This window comes from Xiphias gladius, chromosome 10 (assembly GCF_016859285.1).
Source record: "Xiphias gladius isolate SHS-SW01 ecotype Sanya breed wild chromosome 10, ASM1685928v1, whole genome shotgun sequence".
Lineage (NCBI taxonomy): Eukaryota > Metazoa > Chordata > Actinopteri > Istiophoriformes > Xiphiidae > Xiphias > Xiphias gladius.
Genome location: NC_053409.1, coordinates 3,313,481 through 3,326,571, shown reverse-complemented (window position 1 = coordinate 3,326,571; position 13,091 = coordinate 3,313,481). Strand labels below are relative to the sequence as shown.

Here is a 13,091-nt window from a genome sequence, read left to right as displayed (position 1 = left end):
GCTCTCTTGTCCTTGCCATCATGAAAAAGAAACTGGAAACTATCAGCCCCTTTTTATGCTGTAAAAGCACAATTGGTTAATTCGGGTCATTAGAACACCGAAAAATTAAGTGCTGGTGAGTCCTATTTGTTTTTTTGTTTGTTTGAGGAATTAATTTAAATTAATCAAAAGGGTGCCAATAAACATCTTTATTTTTTTGTTTCACTAGATATTATTTTTTGTTACTGTCAGTAACTTTGGACATTTTATTAAATTATGATTATGATTATACAAAATTTGTTGATTTGCATTTATTTCTTAAGATATTCTAAAATCTGTACATCATATTCAGGGGAGCCAATAATTTCAACCAGGACTGCAGTTTTAATTATAAACAAATTGTTGTTGTTTTTTTTTTAATACGTGAACAGTTTAGTCTCATGCATTGCCAGGTTAACCTGCTATTGGGTCCCATAGCTGATATACACTGCTCAAAAAAATTAAAGGAACACTTTGAAAACACATCAGATCTCAATGGGGAAAAAAATCATGCTGGATATCTATACCGATATGGACTGGGTGATGTGTTAGCAACGAAAGGATGCCACATTGTTTGGTGGAAATGTAAATGATCAACTCACAGAGGGCTGAATTCAAGGACACCCCGTAAATCAAAGTGAAAAAATGATGTGGAAGGCTAGTCCATTTTGCTGAAATTTCATTGCAGCAACTCAAAACGGTACTCAGTACTGTCTATTGCCCCCATGTGATTGTATGCATGCCTGACAACGTCAGGGCATGCTCCTAATGAGACGATGGATGGTGTCCTGGAGTATCTCCTCCCAGGTCTGGACCAGAGCATCACTGAGCTCCTGGACAGTCTGAGGTGCAACCTGGCGGCGTCGGATGGACCGAAACATAATGTCCCAGAGGTGTTCTATTGGATTTAGGTCAGGCAAGCCTGGGGGCCAGTCAATGGTATCAATTCATTCATCCTCCAGGAACTGCCTGCATACTCTCGCCACATGAGGCCGAGCATTGTCGTGCACCAGGAGTTACCCAGGACCCACTGCACCAGCGTAGGGTCTGACAATGGGTCCAAGGATTTTATCCCGATACCTAATGGCAGTCAGGGTGCCGTTGTCTAGCCTGTAGAGATCTGTGGGAGATCTCATGGATATGCCTCCAAAGACCATAACTGACCCACCACCAAACCATCATGCTGAATGATGTTACAGGCAGCATGACATTCTCCATGACATTTGATTAAACACATAAATGTAGAAAAAATCCACCACATAAACACAACACTGAAAATATGTCGGTCTTTAAGCTAGGTTCGAACACCAGGCCCCTTTAAGACAAGTTAACTAATTCAAGTAATTTAATGAGGTGATTTTGTGTAACTCAGTTTCTTCTGAGAAAATCTTTTGCACTTTTCAGCAAATCCCTTAAAACAAGCCACAGGTGTATACTTCCCTTTTGAGCCGTTTGTCTCTATGTGTTTAAATAATTTGGTCAAACTTTTGTTAAATGTTATTAACTCAAGGTTCACTCCCAAGCTTTGTTTTTTTTTTTTCAAACCCTTATACTGAGCTTTTCGGATCATGTTCCATTTGATGGAATTTTGTCTACAGTTCATCTTCATGATCAAGAAGCAATAAAGCTTGAAGTAAATCATTACAGAAACAGGACCAATTTAAGAGGAAACAAAATATGAAGAAGAGTGAAACTGTAAATTGAATCTTAAAGCATCCATGCAAGTGGAGTTAAAGATTAATGATCAGTCAGTCCACTCTCTCAATGTTTGTCTTCTCCGTTGCCGCCGGCCACAAAGAAAAATGATCTCTATAATAATTTGACGCAATAATCCGACGGCGCTCTTCCAACACTGGTGACATTAATAGCACACTTTGAGGCAATCTGCGCTTCCTCTGTAATTGTACTTATTTGACTCCCTGTGTCCTCTATTTTCTGTCTGACTCTCTTTCTCCCTCCCTCATCTGTAATAGCTGTGATTTAATTTAGCTATTTAACCTGTAATTCCAGCAATATTTATTGAGGAGTGAGGGGGAGAAAATTAGGCCATTAGCTGCCCCAGATGAATACACTGAGATGAAAATGAACGCCGCTAACTGCCAGTTGACCTTCGCACCACATTTCTAGCCATTCACTAGCTTCCCTTTTTTATTAGCAACAGCCACAGTAATTATGGCAAATTGAATCATAGTGAAAACTGGAATCAGTCAGTAATGAGGGTTTTATATTGTGTGAAACTGAACCAGGAAGGAGCAACACACAGGAGAGAATACTAAGCATCAAGAGCTACTGAAGGATGGAGGGATGAGGAGGGAGACATGGATGTCAGTGTGTTTGTCACTGCGTATTGTTTCTGTTTGGATGTTTCTCCGCCATATGGCTGCTGCTGGAGGACACAGACACACACACACAGTCACAATCACCACTGTAGTATTTATAATTCCTACACACTGTGACTACACATTATCACATTTTTTTGTCAGCAGTGACACAACTTCAGCTGTCAAAACGTGTGTGTGTTGGGGTCCATATAATTATAGACCCTTTTAAAGAAATGTTGAAAAAAGAATACAGTATTTATTTTCCAGGACAGCACATATTTTCCTTTTCACTCACACTTGTCCAAACAGGTTGTGCTGCCAGTGTGTGTGTGTGTGTGTGTGTGTGTGTGTGTGTGTGTGTGTGTGTGTGTTTGTGGGTGCTTGCATATATGTGTGCATGTGTGTGAGAGAGAACGTGATCCAAACAAAACACAAAGGGCCAGACTGCACTTCCACTGATAGAGTGAGAGACTTAAAAAAGCACCAGAGACACAGAGAGAGAGCGATATGTCAAAGAATGGTTTTGAACAGTCTCCTCACTGCGAGACTGAAGTCACTCTTTATAAGCACCTTTATGTTTTATTTATTTCTGTGATTATTTTTGTGTCTGAAATGTTGCTTTCATGTTCAAAAATCAAAACCCTTTTGAGCATGTGTGTATGGAGGATTTATTGGTCCTCTAAAATAAATGATTTGCCAATTTATAACCAATTATTGTGAAATTTATATCCATTTAAAACTGTAGAAATATTTTCTTGTACTTCCACTTATAGCATTATAATGAGATGCTAGGATAGAGTTAGCCTACTGTATTTTGACTAAAACTGAATATTGTGTAAAACTTAAAATCAACTGAGTAAAGTAACATAAGTATAGAATATTTTATGCCTTTTGAAATAATGCTCATATCCACTTACAAATACGCTGTTACCACGGACAATTAGAGCTCCAGGTTCTTGAGACATTTTTACATTAAAAACACATGCTTTTTTTGTTTTTATCCAAAATATTGTATCAGCTATGTCTGTAGTACATAAATGCATTCATTATTCTAATTCTAAACAAGCAAGACTTCAGCAACAAGTAATAATGCAGCTAATTTGAACTTTTTGTGGCTTCATTCATTTATCACTGTTTACAGAAGTTACATCTTAGCTGAGTTTACATAAATCTGTGTTTTATTGAAATATTTAAGCAGTGATAACTTTTAATAACTGTTATGTTAGCTGTGCTGGCTAGCCAACTGTGTGTCAGCGTTTTCTTTGTCTTCCTGTTTGTCTCTAAAGCTTAAACACAACCTAACGCATTTTTAAATGTTGTATCTTTTCTGTTTTTTATCCAAATAATTCACACTAATGTTTTACAGTTGTTGTTGTTTTAATTAATTCTACATTAATTCTACATAATTACAACATAACAATTCTCAGTAGAGCTTAGCAGTTATAACTTTAATTGTCGTATCTTACTGACATGATGTACTGGGGCTTTTCTGAGGAACAGAGTCATTATACTGCATCCGCTATAACAAGTCAAAATTTCAGCTGTGAAAAATGTCTATACAGCACTATGCAGCACAGAACATCATGCTCAGCTTCATTAATCTGGCAAAACTAAATGTCTGATAAGAGTAAATTAGGTGCAAATGTGTTTCATACACATTACATTTAAGTTACAGCTTTGAGTGAAGAGTTTGATGTTTCAGAGAATTTCCTAAAAGGACACAAAAAAAGGAAGTTTGCTACTTGGATGAGGTAGCATTAACTTGAATGATGAATAACTAGACAGCTAATATAAAAGCAGGGATGTCATGGTAAATAACAGGTCCTAACGCAACATATAGAAAGCTTGGACAAGTTTTTCATGGCAGCACTAAATTCCGTTTAGTCATCTATTTAAACTCATTAGCCTCATATCTGTAAAGAAAAGCATGGACTCTTCTAGTGTTAATATTTCTGTAAAGAGAAAGCTGGATGAGAACAGAAAGTGAATTGATACAAAATTGCAGAGCTGTAAAGAGCATCTGCCCCCTCCACGCACACACACAGACTCTCACACACACACACACACACACACACACACACACACACACACACACACACACAAACAGTTTGAATTATGACCTAGTGTATATGCATTTACAGTCACAGTACACATACAGTGGATCATAATTCAAACTGTGTGTGTGTGTGTGTGTGTGTGTGTGTGTGTGTGTGTGTGTGTGTGTGTGTGTGTGTGTGTGTGTGTGTTTAAATGGATGTGGTTATTTCTTGCGCTAAACATACAGATAAATTCAGACTTGTGCATTGTATGTAAATAATATTTTTAGCATTTATATCAGAATGCACTATTATGAGAAGCATATTCTATTTAATACATTTATTCACTCATCTACATCCACTTTTCTTCCCTTAACTGCTTGCCTGGAAATGTCCTAAAACAAAAATTGAAATTAAATGCATGCAAAATGCAAAAAATATAACCAATTCAATAAAAGTATCAAAGTTACATATAGTTAATTTAAATCCAACATATTCAAAGCTTGAAAGTTCATACAATATTTTCTACAAAATAACAATTCTGTTGAAATGCATGTGAAAGCCTAATCAAATATCTGTAAAAACGTAATATATCAGCAATATTTCATCTTTCTGACTTTTGAAAAAAGTAGAAAAAAATCAGCAACTCAGTAATCTCTTCCTATTAGACATAAAAGTTTAACATTTAACCTCTTCTCATTGAAACTTCTTTGCCCCTCTCATCTGTGTGTGTGTGTGTGTGTCTGTGTGTGTGTTAAGGAGGAAAGGCAAGAGGCAGAACAGCTGTTCACTTCTCAGTCCTGTAAAGCCTTTTGACTTAATTATAGTGGACAGCAACTTCTAACTTCTCGTATGCCGACAGAAGTTATTGGGGGGGGGCAGCTGATTTTCATTTCTGCCCAACAATTAAGAGCAGAGGGGTGTGTGTGTGAGTGAGTCAGAGATATGTGTGTGAGAGTGTGTGTTTCTGCTCTGAAACGCCATTTCTCTCTGGCTGCAGTGGAAGGAGCGGGTAGTGGTATTTGTTTGGGAGAGGTGTGTTTTTGTTACCTCTTTGGAACCTTTTCTGGTATAAACACTCCCTTGTTGGGACCAGCAGTCCTTACAGTGACAAAGCCCGGTCCTAATGAGGCAAAACGTCATTTCTGAGGTCCTGCTTAAGGTTAGGGGTAAGGTGTGAATTGAGGTTAAGTTAAGGTTAGGGTTAGGCATGAATTGGTTATGGTTAAGGTTATGGTCCACAATGAATGGAATTCAATGCAATGTTCTAACAATAATAGCTGCCCAAACTTCGTCTTGACCTAGTACACTAATTTCAGATACTAGGGTAAAAATAGGCTGCTGTAATTGTTTCACTTATTTGTGTGGGCATGTGTGTGTGTGTGTGTGTGTGTGTGTGTGTGTGTGTGCGCGCCCTCCTGGGGGAAGGGAGTCCAGCGCAGATGGCTACTAAAGTATGCAGCCTGAGGCGAAAGCACATTATGCTAATTCTAATGTCAGCTGTACTTTAATATATGACTCTATTTAATCACCCCATTATTTTCTATTTCCATATGAAAAAAATGGAGAGAGAGAGAGAGAGAGAGAGAGAGAGAGAGAGAGAGAACTGCTCATCACTTTATTTAGTGGAATGTAGAGACCCATGTTTTATGGAGTGTTGTGTATATGTGGGACTGAATGAGAAAACACACTCTCTCCTCAGACTCTGCATTGATACTTTCATCTTTTCTTTCCTCTCTCTGTGTTTCTGTCTTACATGCACACACACAAACACACACACACACACACACACACACACACACACACACACACACACACACACACACACACACACACACACACACACACACACACACACGTCCACACAAATAAGTGATACAATTACAGCAGCCTATGTTTACCCTAGTATCTGAAATTTGTGTACTAGTTCAAGACTATAAGCTTCCATTTAATAAATAAGAACAGGAACAAGAGCACAATTACCATTATTCCCCCCAACCACCCAACCCCCCAGTATACTACCCATAGGAGTGCTCCTCAGCTTGTTAAGTGGACTTTAGTTGAATATCAAGCTTGGTTGTGTCATGGTAACAAGTTATTTTGGAATTACGGGATCCTGCATATGTTTGTGTATGTGTGTGTTACATTAAAGCATTTGCATTAATTAGTTCTTAAAATCAAAGAACGGAGAAAGTCTTCACAAAATTATATTATTAATATAACTTGTCCTTGTCGGTGATTTATTTCCCAGAATTGACTGACAAATTAATAACAAGTGGATGTTGTTCTGTCGTTGTGATTGTAGTCAGTATGTAAGGTTCTAAACAAGTCTGTGACTTTTAAATGCTGGGACAGTCCGAGGTGAGCAGTTGAAGTGATAAACAGATTTTTATGTTTTGCAGCCCACATTATAAAAATAACCACGTATAGCATATCTATAATAACTCTTCGCTATCTATTTGTATTTTTCTTCATACACTCATTTATCTCTTTTTCTCCCCCCTGATTTCTCTTTTATTTCCTACAAAAAGCCAAGACCTTTATTTGTTAGTGTGTGATTAGTTTTATATTAAATAACTTTTCAAGTTGTACATTCTCCATCTTCACCAATATGAGTTTGTCATCTCTAATTCAGCATACATTACAGACTTTTTGATTGGAAGGGTTCGCAGTTTTCCAAAATCATACATCTACCACCATGCTTACTGTACGAGTAAGCACAGATGCAGATACACACACACACAGTCATGCACACTATAATAATTCGGTAGTTTGTGGTGGGAGATTCACTCTGTACTAGTGAGAGATTAAGCACCTCTTAAAACATTGATCCAGTGCTGGCCAATCCAGTGTAACTGTGAAAATGCAATTCTCAAAAAAAACGATAAGTACATTTCATTTATGAGACAACATGATGAGCCAAGGCCTTTCGAGCTACTGAGAGAGTGTGAAGCACACACACTTATCACATCTCACTGCCTTTCAGCCAAAAGTTTACACACTGCAAATAAGCTGTTATTAGAAAAGCTATTTTTACTGACAATTTCAAACATGAATGAAGTAGAGTTTACTTTGACCTAATAACATCAGTGTTTCATTTTGTAATTAAAAAATGCTTGTTATTTCAGACATGCTTGTCCATCTTTGACTCAAGTACTAAGGGGCGTAGTATACATGAGTAGGTCTCAGCTGAAATATTTAATGTACTGTATTTTTTTCTTTGTCTGTTACAGGTGGAAGGGATGAACCTTCCAGCTATATATGTACCACATGTAAGCAGCCCTTCCCCAGTGCCTGGTTCCTGCTGCAACATGCCCAGAACACCCATGGCATTCGCATTTACCTGGAGTCCAACCCCTCCAGCACAGCCCTCACCCCACGTATCACTATGCCTCCGCCCATGGGCAACGACTCAATCCCGCAGTCCCCCCTCACTAACTTTCTTGGGGATAACAATCCCTTCCACCTCCTAAGGATGACGGGTCCTCTGCTCCGGGAGCCTCCCCCAGGCTTCATGGAGAACCGCCTCCCAAACACGCCTCCATTCGTCAGCCCACCTCCCCGCCACCACCTGGACCCCCACCGGCTGGAACGCCTTAGTGCAGAGGAAATGGGCCTCATCTCCCAGCACCCCAGTGCCTTTGAGAGGGTGATGCGGCTAACGCCCATGGCCATGGAGTCTCAGTCCATGGACTTCTCCAGACGCTTACGTGAGTTGGCAGGGAACACCAACAGCACCACACCACCGTTGTCACCCAGCAGGGGCAACCCTATGCACCGACTACTAAACCCAAACCCCTTCCAGCCTGGGCCAAAATCGCCCTTTTTGAGCACGCCTCCCCTCCCACCTATGCCCCCAAACAGCACCACCCCTCCCCAGACACAGAACAAGATCAAGTCCTGTGAGTTCTGTGGTAAGACCTTCAAGTTCCAGAGCAACTTGGTGGTGCATCGGCGCAGCCATACTGGAGAAAAACCTTACAAGTGCCAGCTGTGTGACCACGCCTGCTCTCAGGCAAGCAAGCTGAAGCGCCACATGAAGACCCACATGCATAAGGCTGGATCCCTGACGGGGCGCTCAGATGATGGATTGTCTACCACAAGCTCCCCAGAGCCAGGCACCAGTGACGTCACAGGTGAGGGCATGAAGAATCGCGATGGGGACTTCCAGGGGGAAGGCAATGAGGAGGAGGAAGAGGAGGAAGAGGAAGAGGAACTTGAGAATGAGAGTCGACCAGAATCCAACTTGAGCATGGAGTCTGAGTTCTTCCGGAACAGGGAGAATGGTTCTAAACCGCCCTCAGAGGAGAAGTCATCACTCACCCTTGAGAAGATGGTAGAAGGCGGGGGGCTCAACTCTATACAGCAGTACAATAATTTGATAGTTGACAATCGTAAAAGGATGCCCTTCTCCAAGAGGGGCTCAGATGGCCAGCGGGACACTGGGGATGAGGACTCAGTGGCTGGGGAGATGGACCACCACCAGCAGGAAGAGAGGACCACCATTAATGGCCGGAACTGTGGCTCTAGTGACTCTTTCTCAGGCCTCTTCCCCCGTAAGCCCACCCCCATCACCAGTCCCAGCCTGTCCAACTCTTCAACTAAGAGGATCAAGATTGAGAAAGACTTGGATATTCCCCCAGCATCCCACATCCCCTCTGAGAACGTCTACTCCCAGTGGTTGGTGGGCTATGCTGCTTCACGCCACTTCATCAAAGACCCTTTCCTAGGCTTCACCGACTCCAGACAATCTCCCTTCGCAACCTCCTCTGAGCACTCATCAGAGAACGGCAGTCTGCGGTTCTCAACACCTCCGGGTGACCTGCTGGATGGAGGCCTGTCGGGCCGCAGCGGCACTGCCAGTGGGGGCAGCACACCTCATCTGGGTGGAGGCCCTGGCCCAGGCCGACCTAGTTCCAAGGACGGCAGGAGGTGTGACACCTGCGAATTCTGTGGCAAGGTGTTCAAGAACTGTAGCAATCTTACGGTGCACCGGCGCAGTCACACTGGCGAAAGGCCCTACAAGTGCGAGCTGTGCAACTATGCCTGCGCTCAGAGCTCCAAGCTCACACGCCACATGAAGACACATGGCCAGCTTGGTAAGGAGGTCTACCGCTGTGACATTTGTCAAATGCCTTTCAGCGTCTACAGCACTCTGGAAAAACATATGAAAAAGTGGCATGGAGAACACTTGATGACCAATGAGGTCAAAATTGAACAAGCAGAGAGAACCTAAAGCAGGTTTCATATTTCTATACTCTGCGCCACACTTTGACTTAAAAAATAAAACAAAATGGGGTAGCTGGATACTCTTTTTCTGAAATATTAATTTTGGTTAATTTTGTGTTTTTGCCTAAGAAACTGCCAACTGAGAAAAAAGTGAAAACAGAGATCTTAACACCAATTGAAGCTGTCTAAACTGCCTCATTTGGCGTTACCTTTTTAAACAATCAGTCAGTTGAGTTATAACATATGTGGAGCCTTTAACTGTGCAATAATTTCTGTATTTATTGGATTTTGTATTTTGGCATGTGCAGGTACATTTTTATTTAGGCATTTTTTAAAATTTGTTTTACTTTGACCTTGCTTTACTGTTTTTTAAAAACCCACATGATATCCTGAGAGTTTTTTAGAAAACAAAAGTTTCAAGTAAACTTTTTTGGCCGCTACATGTAGGAAATTGTATATTAATCTAAACATGTAATTTCTTGAAGAGAAGCTGAATTCAATCTTAATTGAAGTGGCGTAAACTGAGAATACTAGAATTAGTTTATTTTGTGTGATGACGATACGCGGACAACAATCCTTTGGCATTGTAGCATGAACTGTCAATATAATTGGATACGTAGCACTGAGTGTCATATTTGACAGCAGATGTAAAATCAAAGAGGTTTCCTCCTGAGAACACCATAACCAGCCAGAAGAAACAAATTCTAGATAAGGCAGCTGCTGACTGGTATGTAGTACCAAGGCCTGACAACGCTATGACAACCATTCCTCGTTTTTTCTGCTTTCCACACCCCCCTCCACATACTACCATCTTACCGACATTCATACATCACTGTATTATATGTTGCATGAAGCCATATGAGCTAGGCTATATTATTTATTAGGAGTAAACTGAGCATCAAGCCATGCAAGACGAGTATACATAGAGAGAGATGGTAAAACGAGACATGAAAGTGAGCACAGGGACATCTCAGGGTGAGCTATACTACTAATCTTTATTTATCTAATCATTCCTATGTTCCAGAGGCATTTCCATTACATCATATGTCGAAATAATTAGGCACAGTTATGTCATCTTGTTTTCCTCTGCCCCCTCTCTGGCTAATATTCAAGCTTTATCCCTTATTACAGTGTACACACTCATATTTGAAGTCAGAGCTTCTAATTATAACGCAAATTAGTTAAGAGAGGGTTAAATGTATGTGAATACACGGCAGATGTCACCACTATAACTGGATATCTCCAGAAAATTTATGTCTCACATTTTATTGTCGAAATTTTTAAAAAATCAACACCCCTATGCATTTTTGTGCTAAAATATATCACAATTTGTTGAAATTACATTAGTTGTAAACTTTGACTTGTATTGTTATTATGATTCTCTAATTGTATAATCTGATTAATGAAGTCACCTCTCCAGGAATAAGGATTCTTCAGAGTTTCACTGTTATTTGTGGGACAATTTTGTGTAGAAGAGGAAAATGTGTAATTGTGTGCTGAAATAGTAAGACTAATATTAAGACAAGCAGCACCAGCTCAGCCCATGCTCCTTTTGTAATTTTAAATATCATAACCCCAGTTTTCATTCATAGTGGCACTTTTTACTTTTTAAATCAGATCTGATTTAATGTTGTCAATATAAAAATTCAGAGCTCATAACAACAGACCCACACTTAAGACTTCCTGTCCAGCACACAGAAAGCGGGACAGAAATGGTACTAAAGGGTCTAGAGCTTGGGATCTCCTGACACTGAAGTGCCCAGAGTTGATAGGCTTGGCTTTCCCAATGCTGGCACTATAAAATAAAAATAAATAAAAAACTATCTGTGACAGTTTTTGTACTGCCATTCAATTTGACATGAGTGTGCCTTGAATAATGATCTTCCTATTTATTGTCTCAGACAAATGCAACAGTTTTTAATGAAGCATCAAATTCAACAAGAATAAGAAACAATAATTTTGGTAACTTTAAAAAGAATTACTTAAATTAATACAAATGAAACAATGCTGAGTTTAGGTTTAGGAGTACCCAGCACAATTCTGATGTGTCTGTGTGTGTATATATGTATGCATGTGTACATATAAATGCACACACACACATATATATATACATATATATACATATATATATATATATAATTCCTCAAATTCTTCACTCGTAAAGGCATGTCTGTCCTTCAACAGAACTTTCCAGGAGTGAACAAAAGCCACAAAAAAAGTCAAGGAAGAGACTGGACAGCTATCAGGAACTGCAGAAATTAAAAAAAACAAAAGAATTTAGTGCACTCTGTCTTAAAATAAGTTTACAGTATTGAAACAATTACAAGGGTAAAATAATATTTGTGTGTATGTGTGTTTTGAACAAACAAGTATTTTTTTTTTCCAGGTTTGCTTCTAAAGTTTCTCTGAATGCCATAGTGGCAATGTGTATATTGTTTTTCTTTCTTTTTTTTTTTTCTTTTTTTTTTAGTGATGGGGTTTTAGTAAATATATAAATATATATGAATATATATTACATTTTTCTTGTTTACTGTAAAAGTATACCAGTATTTGTAATATTGGAGAATGCCTGGGCATTTTACAAAAATAGAAAAAATATTGTTTTTTATTTTTTATTTTGCAGTCCAATTTAAATTGTGGGTCTCTTAAACTGTTTTTGTCACTGTAACTGTAAAAGTCTTAAGTTTAGTAACTTTTATTCTGCCTTGGGTGTAATGAAATAAAAAATAAATGAATTAAAAATGACTGAGCTGTAACACACTTCGATTTGGTGGGGGAGCTTGGGTGGGGGTGGGTACTCCATTAACTGATGGAGGTTTTTTTTCCTTAGAAACGATGGAACATTGGTTCTGCTTTTCAGGAAAATCACACTGAGAATCCTGACTTGTATCTATTTTTCTTCTTCTGGAATGGATTATTCTTCATGGATGGTTTTAAATACATGTGTAGGGACTTGCTATCTTTCCTAAGGAGCTTGTCTTTTTTAACTTGTAGGCTATGTGCACCCTTTGTGAAAAGGGTACTCTGAGTACCTTGGAACGTCTTGCTCTTATATTGGGTGCAGGGGGAGGGAGACTTAATTGCAGTGACAAGATACAACTTACAGGCTGCCACGATCCATTTTTTCTGTCACTGGGCAGGATAAACAGAACTTGATGAACTTACTGTTGTAATTAATCATATTGTACAGAGGGGGATCAAAAAAGGTTGTTTTATGGCCTTTTAGTGACAAAAACACAAGTCAATGTTTTGTTTACGGCACCATTGGTTGTACATAGTTTTCTATTACTACACTGTTTTTATTTAGTTTGACATTTTTTTCATTTCATTTGTTGGTGATTTCTAACTGGCACTGGCAGTGAATTCCTGTGTGTAGGGGGTTGGGGGAGGGGAGTCTTTGGTTTGACCTTTGTGATCTTCATGTCAGTTTTCAGGCACATGCCTCCCCCGTTGATATTTCTCAGCATGAGAACAGAGCACAAATACA

The 13,091-nt window shown here is 39.5% G+C and overlaps 1 protein-coding gene across 1 annotated transcript in view; it reads left to right on the top strand.

Annotated features, from left to right (window-relative positions):
• Nucleotides 1-11,668, top strand: part of bcl11ba (BAF chromatin remodeling complex subunit BCL11B a) — a 54,861-nt gene extending 43,193 nt beyond the window's left edge. The window contains exon 3 of the mRNA XM_040136449.1: nt 7,609-11,668. Coding sequence (XP_039992383.1) covers nt 7,609-9,611 — 2,003 coding nt within the window. The 3' untranslated portion in view covers nt 9,612-11,668. The remainder of the gene's footprint in view (nt 1-7,608) is intronic.
• Nucleotides 11,669-13,091: the final 1,423 nt, after the last annotated feature.